The sequence below is a fragment of the Physeter macrocephalus genome, chromosome 4 (assembly GCF_002837175.3).
Source record: "Physeter macrocephalus isolate SW-GA chromosome 4, ASM283717v5, whole genome shotgun sequence".
Taxonomy (NCBI): domain Eukaryota; kingdom Metazoa; phylum Chordata; class Mammalia; order Artiodactyla; family Physeteridae; genus Physeter; species Physeter macrocephalus.
In genome coordinates, this window is record NC_041217.1 from 42558037 (window position 1) to 42583812 (window position 25776).

At 36.6% G+C, this 25776-nt stretch overlaps 1 protein-coding gene across 1 annotated transcript in view; it reads left to right on the forward strand.

Annotated features, from left to right (window-relative positions):
* Nucleotides 1-25776, forward strand: part of LOC102977482 (dynamin-3) — a 306536-nt gene that overhangs the window by 72438 nt on the left and 208322 nt on the right. The window contains exon 2 of the mRNA XM_055083872.1: nucleotides 22152-22225. Within this exon, the coding sequence (XP_054939847.1) occupies nucleotides 22152-22225 (74 nt within the window). The remainder of the gene's footprint in view (nucleotides 1-22151; nucleotides 22226-25776) is intronic.

Here is a 25776-nt window from a genome sequence, read left to right on the forward strand (position 1 = left end):
TCCATGGGATCATAAAAAGGTTAATCCATACTCAGGATTTTTCAAGAATAAGATAACCTTACCCCAGACTATATCCTGACCCTGGAGAACACATTATCAGCTTTGGAGTAGCAATTATTCATCTTTCTAATTCTGAGATATAGTGTTCTTTCATTTAATATCTTTAATTGAAATAGTAACCTATAATAGAAATTACTAAACATCAAATATGAAAGTTTCATTATATTTCTTTTACCAGTTAAATGAGTATTTTAATTATCCTTTGAGAATTGCCAGTGATCAAAATCAGACTTCTGTAAAAGGAAAGTAAAAACATTTATTATTGAATTGTGGTAGCCCTGTTGACATTCAGGAAGGACAAGTCTTGAAACCTTCTAAGATACAAAATTCCGGCCATGAGAAATGTTTTTGTCTTTTATAAGCAAGAGTCTGAAATCTGGACAATGGCTTAAAATCAAAGTAATGACCTGGAATGCTGTTGATTCAGAAGAAATGTGTTCAGGAGTGATAATCTTTGTTAAAAAGGAGAGACTATTTTTTAAATTGATCAAAGACTTACATTTTTCATTATTTTACTAATAGTTGTTTCAGTGAACATTTGCTACTGTCTTCACATTGAAGTTGACTTGTTGAACATTCGATAAGTTTGAGACAAAGTTGTTGTGTCAGAAGCAACATATTTTGGTGATTGACTTATCTGCTGGTAGTGACAGGTTGTTAGGTGTTTGTCAGGGATTACACATATAAAAGTACCTTTAGTGGTTAAAAACTACTTGTATTTTTCTGTTCTCTGAGTGGAAATTTTCTACAGCAGTTACGTTAAGAAAAGCCTTTTAAAAAATACTTTTGATTTTATTGAAAAAGTTTAAAAATCAGTAAATACAAAGACTTTTACAACAAATGCCAGTGTACTCATCACCCAGAATTAGTAAGTTATTAATATTTTTGTCTTTGCAGATATGAATGACATTACAAATATGATAGAAATAAATATTACATGTATGGTAATGTCTTCTTTGTTTCTTCAGCTCCATAGCTCGGAACTAATCACCAATATAAATTTGGTGTTTATCCTTCAAGGCTGTTTTTACACTTTTACTCCATATATGTGTTTGTAAACAAAATATAGAATTGTTTTGTATGCTTAAAAAATCTACATAAAAGCTATCATTCTGCACCTTTTTTTTCGACTGAACATTACTTTGTTGAAAGCTATCCATGTTGATTCTTACAAATCTTGTTTATTCATTTTAATTGCTGTGTATTGTATTCCACTGTATGAATAAACCACAACCTACTCTAAGAAAAGGGTTGAACTGGGGTGAAAATGGGATGATACCATAAGGAGAAGTTCTAATTGAGAGAAACAAGATAAAAAAATTATTATTGATTTCTTCTTTGTATTTGATGCTATCTTTCTGAATTTTATTTTTCTGGAGGTAACTTTTTTCATTTAAATTTATGCTCCAAGGTGGATGTTGACAATAATACTGACTTAATTTTTTTTTTTACTTTTCATGCTGTAATTTTTAGAGAGCTTTCCCAAGCACTATCTTATTTATTAATACATGACATGACTAATTGGAGGAAGGCAAGTATACTATTGCTATTTTACTTGTTTAGTAACTTGTTTAAGGTCCTAGAGCTAGTGTCAGGACAAAACACTTTCTTCCTTGTAACCCATTGTCCCTTTTTTTTTTTTTTTAATTAAATTTATTTTTTATACAGCAGGTTCTTATTAGTTATTTTATACATATTAGTGTATATATGTCAATCTCAAGCTCCCAATTCATTCCACCACCTCCATTGTCCTTTATTTGTAGCACATTGCTAATGTGGGGATTGATGAGGAAGACATTTTGGTTGGAGGTTTTTTTTTTTTTTTTTTTTTTTTTTTTTTTTTTTTTTTGCGGTATGCAGGCCCCTCACTGTTGTGGCCTCTCCTTGCGGAGCACAGGCTCCGGACATGCAGGCTCAGCAGCCATGGCTCACGGGCCTAGCCGCTCCACAGCATGTGGGATCTTCCCAGACCGGGGCACAAACCCGTGTCCCCTGCATTGGCAGGCGGACTCTCAACCACTGCGCCACCAGGGAAGCCCCTGGTTGGAGGTTTTAATTGAGTTTGGAATTTGAAAATTTAACTTGTAGACTTGTCACTTTGGGAAAAGCGGGCTTAAGTAACCTTAAATTAAAAAGATAGCTAAAAATTCTACATATGTCTTACACACTTTAAAATTTTGCTTAAAAACTATTTAAATGAAACTAAAAATAGAGCTACCATATGACCCAGCAGTTCTACTCCTGGGTATATAGCCAAAAAACCCAAAAAAACCCCACCAATTCAAAAAAGATATATGCACCCCAATGTTCATAGCAGCATTGTTTACAATTGCCAAGATATGGAAGCAACCTAAGTGTCCATCAACAGCTGAATGGATAAAGAAGATGTGGTATATATATACAATGGAGTACTGCTCAGCCATAAAAAAGAGTGAAATAATACCATCTGCAGCAACATGGATGGACTTGGAGGGTGTTATGCTAAGTAAAGTAAGTCAAACAGAGAAAGACAAGTACTGTATGATATTACTTATATGTAGAATCTAAAAAAATACAAGAAACTAGTGCATATAATAAAAAAGAAGCAGACTCACAGATATGGAGAACAAACTAGTGGTTATCAGTTGAGAGAGGAAAGGGGAAGGATTAAGTGGTACAAACTAGCATGTATAAGATAAGCTACGAGGATGTATTGTACAACATGGGAATTACAGCCAATATTTTATAATAACTATAAATGGAGTGTAAACTTTAAAAATTGTACAATATAATATTGTACATCAACTATTCTCCAATAAAAAAATTAAAAAAACAAAGTATTTAAAATGGTCTATTAAGGTCAGAATCATCATGGAACTAGAATTCATTATCCACTAGATATGGGTTCATAGGCTCTGCATTTATTATAACTAACTAGTGCTTAGTAGAGGAATAATTCTGGAGAATATTTTTTTGACCAAGTTTAGAATCTGTCAGAGACACAGATTTGATTTACACTTATAGATAATGTGACTATATTTTAATGCTGGGGTTAAAGAATAATCCTTATATCTATTCTATAAGTTTTATAACATGTTGCACCTAGCTATACTTTAAGGGACAGATTGGTTTGTGATATGTCAAAAATATGGATTTATGTAATAGTTAAAATATATCCAGAATATATATAAGTGCGAACTGTGGCAATTATACTAGGTGCCTGTGATCTAGTTGGAGAAGGATGACTTAATGTTACTTATATATATGTTAATAGGGCAACTTATCAAGAATTCACTGTAGCATGGTAGAGAAACACAACTTAGTTGTTTGTTCTGCAGCCTTAAGAGAAGCATGCATTCTATCCTTAGGAATGGGAGACTATTTACTCCATTCCTAAAGATGGAATTCTTATTCCCAAGGAAGGTAAACATGCTCTTGGATGGTCCTAGAATTCATGGTGTAGGCTTTTAGGACCATCTTGTGTCTAAAGTCTTTGAAAGAACAACTGAATCCTATTATTGTTGAAAGAGATTGGCTAAGAAATGCTAGTTGTCTTTAGAAGATTGGCTGATCCTCTTCCAGGGAAGAAAGAAATTTCCAGGGAGTGGAAATCAGAGGTGGTCCATTTTTGTGGGCAGTTGAAGCTGGTACTCTAGGTGAAGCAGTTTCTTGGAGGTTCCAAAGTGGGTATGGTTATGTGGGTGCTAAGGAGGACTGAGCACTGAGACAACTTTGACATCCATAGTGAAGGTCCTCATGCCTAACGTGGCATAGAGTAAGCAATGGATTCTACCAATGGAGCTAAGTCACCTTCAACAGGGCCATGAGGGTTTACAGTGAGCATTTCCAGGAGGGGGTATTCACCATGGGCCACTGACTACAGGCCTTGCCTTCATTTTTCTTCACTGCATCACCTTTCGGGTCTTTTGGCCTCACCGCTCGGCTTGTGGAATTTTAGTTCCCCCACCGGGGATCGAACCTAGGCCCTGGCAGTGGAAGTGCTGAGTCCTAACCACTGGACTGCCAGGGAATACCCAGTGTCACCTTTAGGGTCTGATACAACTTAAGGGGTGAGGGAAGAAAGAGACTTAAAACATGTCAGATTTCTCACTGACATGGCTGAATCATGTCCTTGAAGTCTGAACAGATTTGAATATGAAAAAAACAAAAAGAGGGACTTCCCTGGTGGCGCAGTGGTTAAGAATCTGCCTGCCAACGTAGTGGACACGGGTTCAAGCCCTGTTCCAGGAAGATCCCACATGCTGCAGAGCAACTAAGCCCGTGCGCCACAACTACTGAGCCTGTGCTCTAGAGCCCACGAGCCACAACTATTGAGCCCGTGTGCTTAGAGCCCGTGCTCCACACCAAGAGAAGCCACCGCAATGAGAAGCCTGTGCACTGCAACAAAGAGTAGCCCCCGCTCGCCACAACTAGAGAAAGCCCGCGCGCATCAACGAAGACCCAATGCAGCCAAAAATAAATAAATAAATAAATTTATTAAAAAGAAAAAGATGTGATATTTCTTGCATCTCTAGTGTAGTGGAGCAGTTCATAGCTTTATATGCATATGAATGTGCACGTGAATATATACATCTGTTTCATACCTCCCTGGCATTTATGCATCCATACTGAAATGTCTTCTTCCCTTGTTTCACCACCTGGAAAATGCTTACTCATCATTCAAAATTCATGTCAAATACCACTTCTTTTTGAATAAGCAGAGAGTAGGGAGTCTAAAAATAATTCTTGGCTTCCTAATTTGCAACATAGAGATAATGCCTGCCTTGATTAAATCACAGACTGGTTGTGAGATTTTTATTAAATGACATAGTAAAGAGACAGAAGGTATTAAAGACTGAGGGAGCCATACAAAAGCATGGAGTAGAGGAATTTGGTGTGCATAGTGGCAGGGCTCTAGGGAGACCTGTCTTGATGGAGCTGAAGATTTATTTTTTAATATTTTTTTTTATCTCTGGGTATATGTGGCTGGGAGGAGAATAACCAAAAAAATACTTACTGTGAGACTGGATTTAGGGGAGGATCTTGAAAATCAGGAAGAGGACTTTTAATACAATGAGGTGGTTATCAGGAAACATTTTCTTAATAGATGAGGGAGTATTTCAAGTAAATTTAGCTTGGGAGTGTTACACAAAATTAATTTTATTGAAGGGTGAAGAGCCTGGAGAGACAGGAAAATCAATGTGGATACAAGTAGATTGTGAGGGCAAAAATCATGAATAGGTTTAAAAGCACAACCTCAAGACTGAAAATATAATGGGCTGCTTTTGAAGTAGAGAGTTTTAAATTGTAGGAGGTGACTCACCTTCTAAATTTATTGGTAGAGTATGATTTCAGGGTGTGATGGTTTAATGAAGGATGGATGTACTAGACTGAATTCCATGGGGGAAGGGACTGTTACTGTATTGTTCAATCTTTTCACAGTGCTGGCAACATCATAGCTTTCAAAGATTAGCTGAAGGAATGAAGTAACTTGTAAAACATTAGTAAGATATTTTTAGCTGTAGTTCAATTGTACTTTGTAAAAATAAATATTGTAATTCCTCCTTTAAGACAGTTTCTTTTTAAATAACCGTTCCCCATTTCAAAGGCCAAGAAGCTGCTCTTCGTGTTCCACCATTAGGTCAGTCTTATGAAATGATGAACCTGAGTGTCAAGAAATTTTGCACAAAATCCAGGGTCTGACATGATTCTGAATCTACTATTTTGGTTGTTTAATAAAAATGCACTGTGATATTATGATTTAAAAGAAATATACATTTGGTCATTCAGATAACCAAAATATATTTCTCATATATATTTTGTCATCATCCACAGTTTCTGGTTCACAGCTTCCAAAACCCTAGGAATTTCCTAAGTGATGAGAGCCTTAAAGGTACCTTTTGTTAGATTAATGAGGTGACTTTTGGACCGCACCTAAGGATGGGGGCTGATTGCTAGGGAAACTGACCAAGTCATAGGGGATTGGAAACTTTAGTCCCACCCACCTGACCTCTGGGGAGGGGAGGGAGCAGGAGATTGGATCAATCACCAGTGGCCAAGTATTTAATCAACCATGACTATATAATGAAGCCTCCACAAAAACCTGAAAAGACAGCGTTCAGAGAGCTTCCAGGTTGGTGAATACCTGGAGATTTGGGGAGAGTAGTATACCTGGTGAGGGCATGGAAGCTCTGTTCCCTTTCTCCATACCTTGCCCTATGCATCTCTTCCGTTTGGCTGTTCCTGAGTTATATCTTTTTATAACAAATCAGTAATCTAGTAAGTAAAATGTTTCTCTGAGTTCTGTGAGCCCCTGTAGCAAATTAATTGAACCCAAGGAGAATGTTGCGGGAACCTCTGATTTATAGCCAGTTGGTCAGAAGTACAGGTAACAACTTGGACTTGTGACTGGTATCTGAAACCAATACCATGTTGCAATGTTAGAACCCCCAATCTCTAGCCCCATAAGTCAGAAGCACAGGTAATAACCTGGGCTTACAACTGGCATCTGAAGTGGTAGGGAGATGGGGGCAGTCTTATAGGACTGAACTCTTAACTTGTGGGATCTTATGCGATCTCTGGGTAGATGGTATCAGAATTCAGTTGAATTCTTGGGAACTCTGCTCATGTCAGAATTGTAGTGTGGGGAGCCCCTCACCCACCCCATACACATTGGAAATTGAGTTTCAGAACACCAAAAATGCACTAATCTTTCATATTTTATGGATATCCACTTTATTTTGGAAACTTATTTTTATTAAAAATTCTTCCAGGAAATGTCCACCAGATGTGACTTCCTGGGCCTTCTGTATTTTAAATATGTCTCTAACAAGTAATAATAGGAAGAAAAAGAGCTCACGTTTATTGAAGTCCTGCTATGTGCTTTGTGCATATTATTTAATCCTTTCAACAATGCTTTAGAGTATATAATTCTATTTTTGTTTTATAGACCTCCACCCTGAGATTTAGAGAGCTGATAGCCAAGGTAATATAGACTTAATGAGCAGTAGAGCTGCTATTTGAACCCAGGTCTTTTTTGGAAACAAAGTTTGTCTGTGTCCCACCACATTGTGATGCAAGGCAGAAATAATTCCAGGCAGGCTCTGTTTTTAAACATACCCAGAATCTGACCACCTCTCACCACCTTCACTGTTACCATCCTGGTTCAATGCTCCATGATGTTTTGCTTCTTTTATTCTAACATTTTCTGTTTTCCATACTTCTCTCTATGGACTCTAGTTTATTCTTAAGAGCTGAAGTGATCCTTTTAAATAAGTCAGATCAGTAGTTCCTGATTTCACATTTCTCCCTCTGACCTGATCTCTGATTTCTTTCCTTTGCTAATTCCTTTCTAGCATGATCTGCACAGCTAATTCACTCCACCCCTTCAAGTCATTTTCTTACTGAGGCCTACCCTGACGGACTATTTAAAACTGCAACCCCAAAGGGACTTAATATACAATAATCTAGGATTTTCAAGCTCTTGATAAAGTTCTTAAAACTCTAAAATTCTTTGCTTCAATGTTAAACAATAACTTTTTAAATGTTAAAATATAGAATTGGAATATATGTAAAATACCACAAACATACATAGTCTTAAGTGGAATAGTGAAGATGCACCTAGTGTTTTTCAAACATTGACTATATCTCTTTGTAAGAGATACATTTTACATTGTGACCCAGTGGATGTTTATAAAATTGAAACAAAAGTATTGTGAAATACTTAACATTTCTACATGTGATATACTGGGATATTTTCTATTGAATTATATTCCTTTCCATTATAAAAAGTATGTTAGTTATGATTTATAAAGTTGATTTCATCACCTACTTATTGGTCAGATCCCATAGTGGAAAAAATATTGGCTTATTGCATCTCAAATCTCATTGACTCAGGAGGTAAGATATGAATCTTGAGCACTGACTTCATGAAAATATCAACTGTAGAGAGTGACAGCTGAAACTTCATTTTAGTTTTGAGTTATTGGCATGTGACTATTAGTGAATATTTACGATATTCACATTAACAAAAGTAATAGATTTAGTTGCATAAATATGTAATTAAATGATTTGAAGTGCTTCTATTTTGTTAATATTGTGTACTAATGTTAGAACTCTTGTGCTACATGCTACTTTTTCTTTTTAAATTTTACGTCATATTTATTTATTTATTTCATTTTATTTTTGGCTGTGTTGGGTCTTCGTTTCTGCGCAAGGGCTTTCTCTAGTTGTGGCAAGCGGGGGCCACTCTTCATCGCGGTGCGCGGGCCTCTCACTGTCGCGGCCTCTCCTGTTGTGGAGCACAAGATGCAGACACGCAGGCTCAGTAGTTGTGGCTTACGGGCTTAGTTGCTCGGCAGCATGTGGGATCTTCCTAGACCAGGGCTCGAACCCGTGTCCCTTGCATTAGCAGGCGGATTCTCAACCACTGTGCCACCAGGCAAGCCCCTACATGCTACTTTCCATCGAGTGAATCAAGAGATTTCGTTCTATCTTTTCTTCCCTCACTTCCAAATCTCAGTATTTTCATTTTCAGTTGATTGGCATTTATTTTTCTACCTATATTGATATTAAAAACTAACAATGAGGAAAAATATTCAATAATGAAAAAAATATTGATAATTTATGCTCCATAAAGTATTACAACAATAATTCATAAATACATAACCCTACATAGCCTATCACACATTAAATTTTTTAGCATCTTATTTCTGAGGATAGAAAACATTTAATAGGTATTATCTCTGTAATATTTTCTGATATAGTATATTCTCTAAATTTAAAATTTCCTAATATGATCTTTATTATAAGTAAGAAACCCATATTCTGAGCTGTCTTTAATCATTGTCATCTTACATGCAATGCTCCAGCCACAATAAATTATTTAGCCAATCCGTTTCTTCCTTTCTTTTTTCCTCTCTTCTTGCCTGCCTTCCTTCCTCCCTTTTGTCCTTTCCTCTAATAGTTTTGAGTACCTGCTATGTGCCATGCATGGTAGTAGGGAGAAAATAAAAGATATAATCCTTTGCCTTTGTTGGATTTAAACTGGATACAAATATCCCCAGTTGTGGAAGTGAAAACAGGAAGGCTTAAGATTGCTTAGAAAGCCACTGATGGGATTAGATTCTGTGTATCTTGATTTACTTGTAACATCAGAGACTGATAGAGCATTGGAAGTGGCAGAGGTGTTCGCAGACATTAGTTCAGTCCTCACATTTTAAAGATGTTCTAGAAAACTGAGTCTCTTATAGATTAAATGATGTGTTGAAGTCACAGCTGGAACTTAAGCTGGGTTTTTGACCAGTGCTCTTTTATACCACCTCCTCTCTCTTTTTTGTGATATTGCCTACTCAGATCCCATGTTGTCATATACTTTTATATGTGGTTTGTGCTGTTAAAGATCTCTTTTCGTAATGCACACACTGAACTATAGACTTTTACCATTATTGGTTTTGTTACTTGAAATTATAATTGGAACTATTAGAGATACATCTGTGGAAAGGCAACGAAAGGGGGCCATTAAGTGCTAATAAATGCCTCTCCTTATGAGAATGGAAATCTTTTCTAAGTATTTGAGCTCTTTTCACTGGTGCTCTTAAGTGGCTAGAAATAAAACTTGCAACAGCTTGTGGAATACTCTAGATGCCAGGGGATTCATTTCATTCTGTATTTGAATTGAGCACATTGTAGTTGGAGAATGTTTATTGGTTTAAGCTTTCATTCCATGTTTTGCATTAACCTTTATTATGGAAAACAGTAGAACAATACTGAGAGCTCTTAGAGAATAGTGTTTAGGTAGCTGATGACTTTCCAGGAAGCAGCTGAAAAGGTTAAAGTTATAGGTGTTTATTTTGATATATTTTCCTTTTCATATTACCCAAAACTTTTCAGTATGACAAACTGAATCTAGTTTACCCTAAATTCACATGCCTATGGCTAGCAAAAGATCATCAAAGATACTTATTGCTATGGAGATATATATATATATATATATATATATATATATGTTCTGAAACAAATTTGGTTAATTAATTACTAAATAGATTTCAGGATTACTTACTACTACTATTTTTGCTAAAAATAATGATAATGATGATGATGGTTATAATAATAGCAGCTAATATTTTTGACCACTTACTATGTGCTAGGTGTTACTATAAGTACTTCAGTCTTCCTGTCTTATGATTTCAAAATGCAGAATCCTCTGAAAATTAAATATTTTTGTAATTCATTTGGCAAAACTTATATTGACCTAAACTCATTTACTGGAAAACTTTACCTGACTGATGTGAGGTTATTCACAGTTTGTCTTTATCTCTGTTAGTGTGAATATTCATTTGTTTTGCTATAGATATACTAGTAGCAAATATGTGTTAGATATATTAGCCTGTTTGATTTCAGGGTGCTGCTTCAGATTTCATTACACAATGTAAGTTTCATGCATGATTTTACCATTCTCAAATCAGAAAAAAATTTAAAAAAAAATTTAAATTGAAGTATAGTTGAGTTACATTGTTGTGTTAGTTTCTGGTATACAGTGAAGTGATTCAGTTATACATATATATATTCTTTTTCATATTTTCCATTATGGTTTATTACAGGATATTGAATATAGTTCCCTAGGCTATACATTAGGACCTCGGTTTTTAATCTGTTTTGTATATAGTAGTTTGTATCTGCTAATCCCAAACTCCTACCACCCCCTTTCCCCTTTAGTAACCATAAATTTGTTTTCTGTGTCTGGGAGTCTGTTTCTCAAATCAGAAAAAAAATTGAGTTGCATTATCATATTTGGCCAACAACAGGTAAAGGGTTGTATTATCTCCACCCCCACCCCAACTTACAGATGAGGAAGCTGAGCCAGTTAGCAGTGGGTTTTGAATTTAAACCCAGGCATTTTAGTGCTAGAATCTGTGCTCTTAACCACCATGCTATACTGCCTTAAAAATAAGTCTTTAAAAGCATTTCACAGACATAATTATTATATTATTTATCTAATAAAACTCCAGTAAAGATAAATTCAGATTTGAAAATAATTACTCCATTTATATCTCTCTGTTCTGCTTCCTATGTTAAATGCTATTGTAAACATTCATTTTTTTAGTATATTCTGTCAGATGTGATTGTTTTATCTTCAACCTAATGGTCTGTTCTCCTTTGGACTTCTTAAATTTCCAAAAGCTTGTGTGCTCGTTTTTTAAAGCATGCTGGGGGACTTCCCTGGTGGCACAGTGGTTAAGAGTCTGCCTGCCAATGCAGGGGACATGGGTTCAAGCCCTGGTCCGGGAAGATCCCACATGCCATAGAGTAACTAAGCCCATGTGCCACAACTACTGAGCCTGCGCTCTAGAGCCCGTGAGCCACAACTACTGAGCCCATGTGCCACAACTGCTGAAGCTTGTGCGCCTAGAGCCTTTGCTCCACAACAAGAGAAGCCACCGCAATGAGAAACACGTGCACTGCAACGAAGAGTAGCCCCCGCTCGCTTTCTCTGCAACTAGAGAAAGCCTGTGCACAGCAACGAGGACCCAACGGAGCCAAAAATAATTAATTAATTAATTAAAAAATAAAGTTTGCTGGGTCTTACAAGAAAGAGGAAACATTGCTGCTGAGGCAAATGATACTTTGAGGTGCTTTATACTCTAAATAAAGAAGGAAGCCACCAAGCAGTTTAGTATAGCAAATAATTTGGATAGTAAAACAATATGGTCACCTTAGTTACACACTCTCAGTTTACTACTGATTGTTGGTGGACATGTAGTTTACATATTATTCTTGACATATACAAATGAGCAATATGGTCTAATGGGTATACTCAGAGAAGTGTAGATAGAGAAAATAATTCTTAAGTTTATTCATTAATATGCATTCTTTAGTCAGCAGAGTTTATTGAATAGTAAGAAGGAATTTATTGAACTCTGTTATGTGTTTCCACTGGCTACTTTTAGTACATTTCAGGACTTGGAGCTATTAAAAGTATTTTTCCTAAACTTTTATTAGGAATATAGTTTCAAAGGTAACTTCTAAGATAAGAAATAACTAAACATTTATTATGTGTGTATTTTAAATATATATATTCATGTTTATATATATATATAATCATCTATTAGATATTGAGTGCTTTTCCTTTTTCCTTAGTTCTTTGATCTTTAAAATTTTTGTAATCAATGATATAGGATCACAGGAAAAAGTCAATTAAACAGACAAGAGAAAACACATTTCAGGTAAGAAAATAAAACAATAGACCACATACATGATACCTATATCTTTAATTATGAATGTGTATTTATTTTTTAAAAGTCACCCCTTAAAATTTATCTTCCCAATAAATTCAATTTTCATTCCTAGAATGCTGACTTTATGTGTTTACCAAGTCACCACTGAGCACGTTCTTTGTGCCAGGTGCTATGCCAAACACTGGCATTATAGAGATGAGGTTCCTGTCGTAGGGAGCTTGTCTAGGAGAGGGGATGTGACTGGGGTTCGTGGTACTTTGGAATAAAGAGGAGGAGCATCTAAATATACTGTCATATCAGGAAATACTTGCCATGCATAGGAAGCTCTGCCAACATTCTATCTTTAAGGGTGAGATGGATAAAGAAAGGTGCATTGGGTAAGGGCTTCTGTGGTAGAGCAGTCAACACAGGGGTCTGAAATTAGTGTGAAGTCACTTGAGAGCCGATGTTCTGGGAATAAAAGATTTGTGAAGGGAAATAATGGATGAAGCTTCTAGAGTGTTAGGGAGGAGCTGGATTCAAGGATCCACTTAAAGCTGTCCTTGACAATTGGAAATCTTGTTCCCATTGACAAAAACACTATATGGTGTGGCTGTGGCTCTCTGTTTTGTTTTAGTGGAGAAAATGACCTATACTTTTGGGCTATTTTTTTCTTCCAGTGTCTCAGAAAAAGTGAAAACAGAGAGTACAGTATTGGCTAGGGAAGTTTCTACCCTTATTCATACTTCCCTTCCATCCCCCTGCCAAGGAACCTGTAATACACATTCAGGACCAAGGACAGTAATTGGGCCACATTTCTCCAAGTTATGCCTTAGTAGGGGAGGGGTTGAAGTGGGCTGCCTAGACCAGCCTTGCCCTAGTCATTGGATAAGTGTTCTCTCGCCCTTGTTTCTCACTGAGTGTGGTCTTCCACACATGGGCCTTTCCTAGCCATTGTGGTGTCAAAGTACAAAGGTCTGAGGTTCATGAATGGGCTTCATGGAAAAAGGGGCACGGGACGCCTTTCAGTTTCTTTGATAGCCAGGCTTTAGGCCTGCCTCTTAACTTGGCCAAATGAAGGTTACATATGATCCAGCCCATGTTTTCAGGGTTGTGAAGGGAATGTATTGGGGTTTGAGGCAAAGGCTGTCTGACCTTGTCCTTTCCACACATCTCTTTTAAAAACCCTGCAGGAAGGGGTGACCAACAGAACTGAATGTTTAGCACCCTGGGTTCTCTTATTTTTCTTTGATCTGTAGTACATATTTTCAATGGGGGTGAGATTGCCCCTGAGGGGGCAAAAATTGATTCTTGGGGGTCAAAAAAAATCTTACTCTTTTTATGTATAAAGCGTAGATGTACATGCAGTACATATACTATAGTACAGCTGTGGTATTAAATTTAATGGGAGGAAATTAATGCGGAAAATGTCTAATAAGGCTTCTTATGTGCACAGTAGTGAATAAGAAAGTTGAGAAACATGTCTAAACCATGCTCTCTCTCTTTTTCTTTCTCATTCTCTTTGTTAGGCAGTACAAGGCTGGTTCAGTGACTTATAATGCCATCACTATTCTGGACTCTGTCTTTTTTTGCTCTGCCATTCTTAGTGCATAGCTTTCTTCTTCAAGGTTGCCTTGTGATGTAAGATGGTTGCTGCAGCTCTGCTATCATGTATAACTGAGAGGGAGAAGAAAGAGGAGGGTAGGGCCAAAGGTACACATCAGCTAAATTAGATCCTTTCAAAGAACTATCTGTGATGTCACTCAGCAACCTTTAATTATATCTTACTGACTAAAATATAATTGTGTGGACACCCCATTTATAAGGGAGGCTGGGAAGTGTAGGTTTATTTATTTATTTACCTATTTAAGTTGGGCACATTGCCATTCTCAACAAAATTGGGATTCTGTTAATAAGAAATAACGGGCAAATGGATATTGGGTAGGCAACTAACAGTTGCCTTTAGTTGTCCCTTTGTCATTCATTTGCACGGCAGTTACCCAGGGTAAGGTATAATCTGTGATTTGAAATAGAATGACAGCTAAGTGCCTCTACTTGATGCTGGGACTCATTAATCTGGTGCTTTAAATTCTTGAACTGACTTTGTGAATAAGTAAATAAAATGGATTACATATGAAGGCATTAAATTTTTGAGAGCATTTCCTAGTGGGGAGAACACATGGTATTTGTAAACTGAGAACTGGCTTCTTCCTTCAGTGTACAGATCTCTGACTCAGAAACTTTTGCATTTTGAATATTGCAATGGGAACCATTAATTATTGGTTAATTATATTTAATGAAAACATATTGCTTAGAAATTCTGAGTTTTGTGAATGAAAGGTAAATATTGAAATTTATTAGATGTTAGTAAAAAAAATAAAAGCACTGTGTTTCTTGCGTTTGGATTTGCAACTATGTTTTTCAAACAAAATGATGGTGGTATTTATTGAATACCACAAATTATAGAGTAAATGATAGCCCCAAAATGTGATCTTTACAAATCAGTAAATGCTAATATTCTTACTGTGTGCAAGAATTTAGGGGAAAAAGGAAACTGTGGTGGAAAATTTCCAATTAAATGTGTGGATTTTGGCATAATTACTTCCTTCAGCAATTAAAGTGGCATTGTAATGCCTGGCAAAGCTTGAGATTAGGGCATGCAAACACAAAACCATTTTAACAGTGCCATTGTGTTCAGTGTGTGGAATACAGGACCTCAGTCCTTCTTGGGGCAGGGAGTAAACAGTATTTGGCAGTGACCTATCTCTGTTTCTCTCTCCTGTTTCTCTCCCTCTTTTTCCTCTTTTTCTTTCTCTCTTTAAAATTGAGTTATCATTTTGAAAGACTGTGAGATAATAATCCTACAGGGACTGTTTTGGAACACATAAAATTACATTTTGAGGATAATTTTTAGAAGAGCCTTCTCTGTTTTTAAGGAATGATTTTTAAAAGTATATTGGCCCTTGGATTTTTAAAAATATTGTTTCCTTCAAATTCTATTCCATGTCTTCAGACATTCAGTAATATTTGCCTCCCTGATGTTCTGTATTGTGTACTTTGGTTGAATACTGTTAGATCTTAAAAATTCATAATAAAAATATTAATTTCAGTGACCTCAGCAAATTACTGGTAAATCCAAAGTTATCTTGCCTGTTCTTTCTGTCCATGTAAAATGCCACTTAGTTGTCTGCCTGTTGAGAATCAGATATGGGAATGTTTTCCTTCCATGTTTTGAATATATGGGGCAATGAGAAAACATCCTGAAAGAGTAGGTGGAAAGTGTTAAAAATAATACCTGGGCACTGAAGGAGGCACTCGGAGGAACACAGGGATGAGGGAGCAGATGTGTAAATAGACCAGTATGACAAGTGTGTGTTGAGAGTTTAGGTAGAGGCATGTACAGGGGGATTTCAAAGAAGGTGTACAGGGGGAGTTTCTCAGAGAATGTGATATGGAGCTGAGTATTGAAGATTAAGTAGGAGTTGACTAGATGGAGAAGTGGGGAGAGAGCATCCCATGAGGGAAGCATGGACTATGCCAAAGAATGTGCCTGAGAGCACAGGTGAACACTGAAACTTCCACTAGGAGGCACACTTTTTTGGTTGTTGTTTACAGTTTGGATTTCATGCTAAAGACAGTGGGGAGTCATTTAATGATTTAGAGTCTGGGAATGTTGTGATGGGACTTATGTTCCTCTTGAGGTTGGATTGGAGGGTGCTCAAATTGGATGCAGGGAAATTAATTGGGAGATTATTGTGGTAGTCTGTATGAGAGTTGGAGGCACCTGGAACGGGGATTGAAATAGAGAAGAGAGGATGCATTTAAGCGATATTAAGGTAGAATCAGCAGGACTTGGTGGCCATTTTGGAGCATGAAGACAGAGGAAGATGGTGGATGGATGATTTCCAGGTACTTGGTTTGGCTGACATGTATGGATGCTGATGATGTGGATTGTGGTTGAGAATAAAGGAGGAGAAACATGTTGGATAGATGATAATGAGTTGAATTGTAGAGACTGGTTTTGAGACATCTAAGTGGAGATGTCTAAGAGGCTAGTGTGACTTTGGGATACCTCTGACTTCTGGTATTTAACTTATTGCTCTGAGGACTCTTTCTCAATCTCTTTGTTAGTTCTACTTCTTTCAGGTGCTCATTAAGTATTGGTATTTTCCAGACTCCATATTCATCACTCTTCTCCACTCTGTTCCTACTCATCTGTTCTCTTGGCTTCAACAACCTGCTCCAATGAAGACTCACAGATTATTATCTCTACACAGGACCTTTATCCTAAGTTCCAGTTGCTCAGTCTAACTATGTACTTGTTGTCTTAATCTAGATATTCTCTAGGTATCTAACGGTGAACATATCCTCATCTTCTCCCATTTCTTTTACAGTGTAGCATAGTCTAATGCTCAATGCTAATGCAGATGCTAGAGTCACACTTTCTAGGTTTGAGTCCTAGATCTGTCAGTAGCTTTGTGACTTTGAGAAAATTATGTAGCCTTTCTGTGCCTCAGTGTTCCCATCGGTGAAGTGAGAATAACAATAGTATCTACCTCATAGGGTTGTTATGAAGATCAAATGAGAATGATGCCTGGCACATGGTAGATACTATATATATATATATATCAGCTATAACCAGATATTTCTGTATTTCCTATTCGGGTTAATGGCACCACTATTCAATCAGCTTCCCAAACCAGAAATATCCTGGTGGCTATTAACTCCTTCATATCATTTCATTCCACATCAAAGTGATCATTAAGTCCTGTCAGTTGTCCATTCTCTCTGTCATCTTCTCTCCATCTTCACTATCACTGCCTTGAATAACCTTTATCATCTTCTTCCTCAGTGACCTAGACTGGTTAGTGACTAGCCTCTCTGTCTTTTGTTTTCCCTTTTCAACATTCTCTGTAGAGTCCCCCAGTGAACTGTAAATCTGATCACTGAAAACTCTTCAGTGCTCTCCTGTTTTCATAGGAAGAAAAAAATACAAGTGAAGCCTCTAAGGTCTCCTCCTGCCTCCTTCTCCAGAGACTTCTCCACCTCATTCTGACCTTTCTTTAATATTTACAGTTCCATAATGCTCTGTGTTATGTAGATCTCCCATGTCTTTACAAATTCCCTGTGGATCCCCTGTGGAATGCCTCCTTATCTCATGTCTCTCTGAAATTGTTTCTGGCTGGTCCCCCAAGCAGAATAGATTATCCCCTGCTTTGCGTCGATACTTCAACTTGTGTGGAGCTTAACCATAGAGTCTGTCATGCTTACTGTAGTCATTTACATTTCGTTTCCCACTCCCCTTCTCAAGACTAAGATGATTTGGCTTTGAAAGGATCAGCTACATGAATTAACGTATTGGAGGGTATGAGTTACATCTCTTGGCTTCAGTCAAGGGCAGATGTTAGACATTTATTTACTGAACAGATCACCTGGTTAGTCATCATTATGTCTATATTGAACAAAAGCATGTCCATAGTTTATTTTCTGCTAAGGGGGAAAATTCCTTTTAGCTTTGTTGATACAGCCATTGCTCTCTTTTTAGGCTTCCAAAGATCAATCATTTCCTAATTGAGCAATGATAATATTTCTTGATAACTAAGTTTCTGGAAGAGCCAATAAGAAATGTTATCAAGGTGGTTCTTAGACCATAGCATGGGAACTGTTCTCTCCTTTTTGTTCAGGAATCAGGAAACCATGAAAGAGCATTGACTTTTTGTCTGAAGACTAGCTGTTAAGACTGTGTAGATTAATGCTTTATTGAGGTGGGTTGAGAGAGAAGAAGGATATTTGAATCGTAGCTGCTATGTGGCATAGAGAGGGAAGCACTACTGCTGCCTTAAAATCTGTACAGTCCAATCATAGATGAGACATTCAGGCTAAAGAAGGGAGTCAATTTAATACTGCTTAGTCTCCAGATTACTCTTCTTGCTCTACCTTGAAGGTCCATTTTTCAGGAAAATGGCACACAAATTTAAATCCACAGTAATACTAAAGGCACAGTCTTTTTTTCTGCATTAATTTAGCAAAGTAATTTTTCTGTAAGATCTACCTACAGGAGAACCAACCACCTATTGCACAGAAAATAATAAAATTCAAATGGATGGTTGTACTCAGTGGCTAATGAATTATTCATGATTGTTTGTATCAGTGCCTTGGCTCCCTGTTGATGGAGGCAAGAATAAGGAACTGAGCTTTCCAAACCAGTGCAGCTGGTCAATATCAAGGGGACAGTTCAGGTGGGATCTGAGCCTCCTCACCTCCAAATTTCATTCATGAAATGTTAAAAATTGTCAAGGCCTCTTTTTTTTTTTTTTTTTTTTTACACGAGAGGATGCTAAAATATCAGGGAAAACACCCTGTGGTTGTATTGTAGCATAATAATAGTACTACTTTTTTTCTGTGGTGCTTTGGTTTTTAAAAATTTCCCATGTGTTGCATTTTCTTTAATTCATAGGATTATCTCAATTTAGTAGAAAAAGAAACTGAGGTTTAGAGAATTTTGCCCATTCAGTGGCAGAACTGGGGTTCAATGGGAGGTTCTCTGTGTTTCATTTGAGGGCTTACCCCCTTAGCTCTCACAGCAGGGGTGTGCTGGGCATATGGTTTTCATGCTGCTGGGTCATCAGAATGACATGAATCTTCAGGGTGCCAGATTAGTCACTCAGTCTTCAGAAGAGAGAAATTTCTCTCTCGTGCTTTGTGGCACTCAAATACTCCTATGAAGTCAGGATATCCTTCAAAATAGCAGGATTTGGTCACCAAATCTTTTGACTTTTGGTGAAAATGTATGTGTTGGAGGTAGGACTGGTGAGATCCATGAAGGGGATACTTGAAAACGTTTATTACTCTTAAAGCAAAGTTCTGTTTGCTTAATAAAAATGTAGAGAAAAGTGTTAGCTATGTCTGTCGGTTTACTTTTTAGCCAAGCACATGATAATTATTTGTTATTTAAGATGTTTGATACCTTCTCTTTTGCTTTGATAATGTTCAAATGATTGTTACTAAATCTACATTATAAATATATGGTCGCAAGCATGAGTTGAAGCAGATCCAGCGTGAAGGTATTAAGTAACTAAACCTCCTTTCTTCTTTCTTCCTTCTCTCCTTCTTTATTTTCTACATCTTTTTCTTAAAGAAAATATTGATTTGTTAAATGCTATTATTTAGACATTTAAGACATGTATATTTATCTTTGGCATCTATACATCCTAAAACCTTATTCATGGCCCTAATATCTCAAACAGATGGCCTCCAGCTCTTTGCTCTGGAGTTTTGTTTCATTTTCCTTTTATCCATTTTGATTCTCAAATTAACTTTTCCTTTTTAGGTCTAGGCACAGAGTAGATGCTCTCCTTTTTTTTTTTAAAGTGATTACTGAAAACCTCCAAACTAACAAATATTCTAATACAGTTCCTGAAGAATATTAAGAGTATCTGATTACATGTATTTGGATGTTTTTAAAAGGAGAGTGTTTGTCTCTCTCATTTCTGAACTCTAGTGTAATTTATCTGCTCCCTTCTTAATGGTTTTCTTTGTGCATGTATGTCTTTATCTTCCCATTAGATTTCATACCTCTGGTGTCTAACTAGTGCAGGCCCATGCCCACAGCATCTTCCTAGCACTTCTTAGTTTTTCAGTGAATTTTTTTGATAAGTAAATCATATTATTTATTCAGGTGGCATTTTTTAAGAGCAAAAACAAGTCTGTAATTTCACTATTCTCTGTTTTAGTTACATATAGTGACATTCCAAATGAGACTTAGCCCTTGGAGTCAAGGAGTAAAGACATTAACTTAGCTAAGAGGCTGTCAGAATTTACACTAGCACTTGCAAAATAAATTAGATGTAAGTAGGGGAAATTTTGCTTAATTTTATCTCTGTAACTCTCTAGTTCAAAGTATTAGTGGAGCTAAAGCCTTGGATTTTGCAGCATTCTCAGTGACCATTACCAATTGTATAAGCTGTTGGTTACTGAAATCCCATCTGTGTTGAAGCTGTGTTCTGTCAATTTTCCTACAAAACTCATAGTATATCCAATGTCATTATTACCCACTAAATCGTTAAGTAACTAACTTGAGGCCAGTGGTTCTCAAACTGTAACAGGGAAGAGCTAAATTGGACTCCATGTTTGATCTGTTTCTTTGACTTTAACCTTTGCTTTTTGTTGTTTTTGTTATTATAATCATACATAATGGCCTCCCTCAGGTAACCTTGCCCCTCTGCCTGAATGTTAAACCAAAGTGCCTTTGTACATCCTGACCCTGTCCACCTATGGATGGCTGCAAGAAAGAAGAAATTAACACATCCCCTCCTGGAGGCTGGCCATTTCAGGTGATATTTGCAAAACCTATGGCCATTTTACTTTACTTCCTCATCACCTCCCCCTTTCTGATTCTATAAAAGAAACTGGCATCCAGACCCAGATAAGATAGTTTTTCTTTTTTTTTTTTTTTTTTTTTTTCGGTACGCAGGCCTCTCACTGTTGTAGCCTCTCCCGTTGAGGAGCACAGGCTCCGGACACGCAGGCTCAGCGGCCATGGCTCACGAGCCTAGCTGCTCCGCGGCATGTGGGATCTTCCCGGACCGGGGCACGAACCTGTATCCCCTGCATCGGCAGGTGGACTCTCAACCACTGCGCCACCGGGAAAACCCGTGGACCGGGGAAGCCCCAAGATAGTTTTTCAGAGACACTAGTCCGCCATCTTCTTTGTCTGCAGGATTTCTGAATAAAGTTGCTATTCCTTGCCTCAACACCTCATCTCCTATTTACTAGCCTGTTGTGCGGCATGCAGAGCGAGCTTGGACTCGATAAAAAAAACCATGGTGAACGTCAGAATCCCCTGGAGTTTGTTAAGAGTATAGATGCCACATCTTTCCCCGAATATTTTGAATCTGTAGGTTCAGAATGGATCCTGGGTGTCTGTGGTTATAACACTTTCTGGTGGTCCTGGAACCACTTTTTGGGAAACATTGCCATTGAGTCAGAAATTTATTTTGAATGGAATTCTGTGATTTTTAAAATGATAATGCTTCTAAAAGTTGTGAGTCATTCTAAATGTCTTTAAAAACAGTGTTATAGGTATGTTTATGAATTCTCTTTGACATTGCAGAATCAGTACTGATTTATGTGGCATTATAGATGTAATTATAAAATACTTTCTTTGCAGTTTTATTGGTTTAGTGTATATTAACATGCCATTTTAAATACAATATTTATTTGAAAAATTTCCTTTTTTATAAGCTCCTATCTATCAGGAATGAGAAAAAACAAAAATCAAATTGCAGTATTTTTTCTGCTGTTAATTTCTACATATGCAATATTTATCTCCGCTTAATCCCACATTTTGTGTGACCTTAAATTGGAGAAAATAATTAGGTATTTAGAAGATACAATCTAATGCGCCTTTATTGCCTCTTATAATGGTCAGTATTTCATGGTGTTAATATTGATCTTGAAGCTGGATGCAGTGATGAATTTTTTAATTACCAAAGAGTTTAAGGATTAACTTCCACAGCAAATATTTTTGTAAATCCTTGTTCTCTGAAAATAAAAATGAATCGACAATACACAGTAGTTTAATGCAAACTTTTAATAATTCCAGCTAAATGAATGAATTACATATTCCAGTGAGGTCATTATGATAATGCACATGGGTTAATATTCAGTATAAGGACCCTTCCCCACCCCCATTTTTTATTTTGCAAATGTCTCTTTTATAAGGTGGGTCTTTTTTATTTTGCAAATATCTCTTTTATAAGGTGGGTCTAGCATTCTTTAGATGTGTGATGCATTGAAAGGTTGAGAATTGGAATTTCTGTGGAACTTGATTTGTAAATTTATAGGTGATCAGAATTCCTTAATATGCCTTAATCTATTCCTTCTTTTTTTTTTTAGGGACTTTCTCCCTCGAGGGTCAGGCATTGTCACGAGAAGGCCTCTTGTGCTGCAGCTTGTTACTTCCAAAGCAGGTAATGAATGAGGATGTTTGCCACATGGATGAGTGTATCCCATGGTACCTGTTGTGTCCATTCCTGGCTGTTGGGTTGTAGCAACAGAAACATTTTTGCGATCACTCTGCTATGGGTAGCTGCCTATATTTCTCTCCAAAATGCCCTCTTCTTCATTGCTTTTTAAATTCCCTTTATTACATTAAATGGAAAGTCTCATTTCTCATTGTAATATATTTATAATTTTACAGTGTGGCATAACCACTAATACCCCTTTGGTATACGTCCTTCCTTCCTGCGTGTGTGTGTGTGTGTGTGTGTGTGTGTTTTAAAAGTAATTTAACATCCATCTAACACCTGTATGCATATTGTCGACTGAAAAAAAAAAGCACAACCTAAAAGTTGAGAGCCGTGTTTTATTCGGTGGGAATTTTTACGATTTAAAGCCTGGGAGGCAGCATCTCAAGTAACCCTGAGAGACCTGCTCCGAGGAGGGAACCAGGGAGCTAGGATATATAGGAGTTTTGCAACAAAGGGCAGGTAGTAGGAACAAAAGATTACTGTTAATAAAAGAAAACTAGATATCTCAAGGAATTTATCACTTTTCTGTGACTGGGAAGATGCAAGATTCTGGGCTCAATGAAATCATTTCTTTGATATGCACCTCAGCTATCTGGGGTCAGTATCTTGTGTTTTCACATCCTGAGTCTCCTCAGGGCTCACCAGCTCACCCTCCCATGGTGGCTGCAATCACTGATAACTGTGACATCCTTTGTTTACTGATATGGCAGGCAATATTCCATTTATCAATATGTATAGTGTATGTGTATCTATATCTATGTTTATATCCATATCTGGATCTATATCTAATGTGCTGTTTTTGGCCCTCTCCTTAACACCATGGTAATTTGATAGGCAAATGAGCTTTGTTTTCATTTTTGTTTCTCAATAACTGGTGATGTGGAATTTTTTGTGTGCGTTTATTTGGTATTTGTATTTCTTGTTTTGTGAATTGGCTGGTTCTTTTTTTTATCTTTGCCTATTGCTTTTTGAGGATTTTACTACTTTTCCTAACAATTTCTTTGAATGCTTACGATTGAAGCACTTGTAAAGTTCATGCCTCATAATTTACAAAAACAAGGTCATGGAGGTTTACCCTTATGTTTTCTTATAATAATTTTACAGTTTTGATTTTACATTTAGACCTTTGATCCATTTTGAGTTAATTTTTATAAGTGGTACAAAGTAAGAGTTCAACTCCATTTTTTGCATGTGTATATCCAATTGCCCCAGCACCATTTTTAGAAAAGACTATTCTTTCTCCACCGTATGTTTTTTGGCACCTTCATTGAAAATCAATTGGCCATAGATATATGGGTTTATTTCTGGACTCCCAAGTCTATTCAGTTGTTCTATATCTCTGTATTTGTGCCTGTACCATACTCTCTTAATTACCCTTGCTTTGTACTTAGTTTTGAAATTCAGAAGTATGAGTTTTTCTACTTTGTTCTTCCTTTTCAAGGTTGTTTTGGCTATCCTGTCCTTTAAAATTCTATGTGAATTTGAGAATCAGTTTGTTTTATCCTAGGAATGCAAGATTGATTTAATATCTGAAAATCAAGTAACGTATGATATCAACAGAATGAAAACAGAAATCACAGGATTGTCTCAGTAGACTTAGAATGAGCATTTAAGAAAATCCCATACTCCATCATGAAACACTCATCAAACTAGGAATAGAAGGGCACTTCCTCAACTTAATAAAGGACATGTATGAAAAACTCACAGCTAACATCATACTTAACGGTGAAAGATGGAATGCTTTCCCTCTAATATTGGGAATAAGACAAGGATGTCCACTGTTGTCACTTCTCTTCAGTGTTGTACTAGAGGTTCTAGCCAGCGCAGTTGGGCAAGAGAAAAAAATAAAAGACATCCGTATTGGAGAGGTTAGAGTAAAATTATTTCTATTTGCAGATGATATGATCAAGTACATAAAAATTCCTAAGGAAGTCACTAAACAACTATTAGAACTAATAAATGAGCTCCACAAGGTTACAGGATACCAGATAAAGATACAAATATCAATTGTAATTTTATACACTTGGAATGCACAATCAAAAACTTGCAGTAAGAAAACAATTCTATTTACAATAGCATCATAAAGAATACACTACTTAGGAATAAATTTAACAAGAAGAGCAAAACTTATACTATGAAAACTACAAACTATTATTTAGATAATTTGAAAAACATCCCATGTTCACTGATTGGAAGACTTAATGTAAGATGGCAATACTTCCCAAATTGATTAATAGAGTCAATGCAATCCTTTTGCATTTTGAATCACAATTCATCTCACTTTTTGGGTAGAAATTGTAGACATTTTAAACCATTTCTTAATGTAAAAAAATCGAAGTTTGATCCAAAGGAATGGACTTGAATGATGTCATTTGGAAAAAGTAAATTGCTTACAAATCTACAATGTACCAGATACTATTTGAAGCTCTGGAGATATAGCAGTGACTAGGACAAAGTCTCTGCCCTTCTGGTGATTTATAGTCTGGTTATATCGTTTTTAATGTATAGAAAGTGTACTCTTTATGGTTATAAAATCTATACATTTACATTTAACAAAAAGTAAATATTTAGCATAATTTTTTCCTTTCCATACTTTTTAAATTTTTTAGCATTTAGTTCTGAAATTTATTTTCATGTACGAAGAAATAATTTTTTCCCCAGTCTCCTTTATCTTATATTCCACTCTTAGTGCAATCTATTTCTGAATATCTTCTTTGTTTTAATGTGCCAACACTATGTTGTTGTGCCATGTGGCATATGGGATCTTAGTTCCCTGACTCACAACTCCTGCAGTGGAATTACAAAGTCTTAACCACTGGACTGCCAGGGAAGTCCCTACAGCGTTTTACTTTTAACAGGTTTATAATTTGCTTTACTATCTATCTATCAGTGCTATAGTCTTCCCCTCATTATCCATTTATTTATTTATTTAGAATTTTTATTATTATTTTTAATTTGAAGAATTTGAATAACAAAATTTTATTTGCCTAAAACTGATACAGGCTTCTTCTACCTTTTAGGCATTCCCAGTTTGGGAGCTTTTTTTTTTTTAACATAATTATTGGAGTAAAATTGCTTTACAATGTTGTGTTAGTTTCTGCTGTATACCAAAGTGAATCAGCTATATGTATACATATATCCCCATATCTCTTCCCTCTTGCATCTCCCTCCCACCCACCCTATCCCACCCCTCTAGGTGGTCACAAGGCACAGAGGTGATCTCCCTGTGCTGTGCGGCTGCTTCCCACTAGCTATCTATTTTAAATTTGGTAGCGTATATATGTCCATGCCACTCTCTCACGTCTTCCCAGCTTACCCTTCCCTTTACCTGTGTCCTCAAGTCCATTCTCTACATCTGTGTCTTTATTCCTGTCCTGCCCCTAGGTTCTTCAGAACCCTTTTTTTTTTCTTTTTAGATTCCATATATAGGTGTTAGTATAAGGTATTTGTTTTTCTCTTTCTGACTTACTTCACTCTGTATGACAGACTCT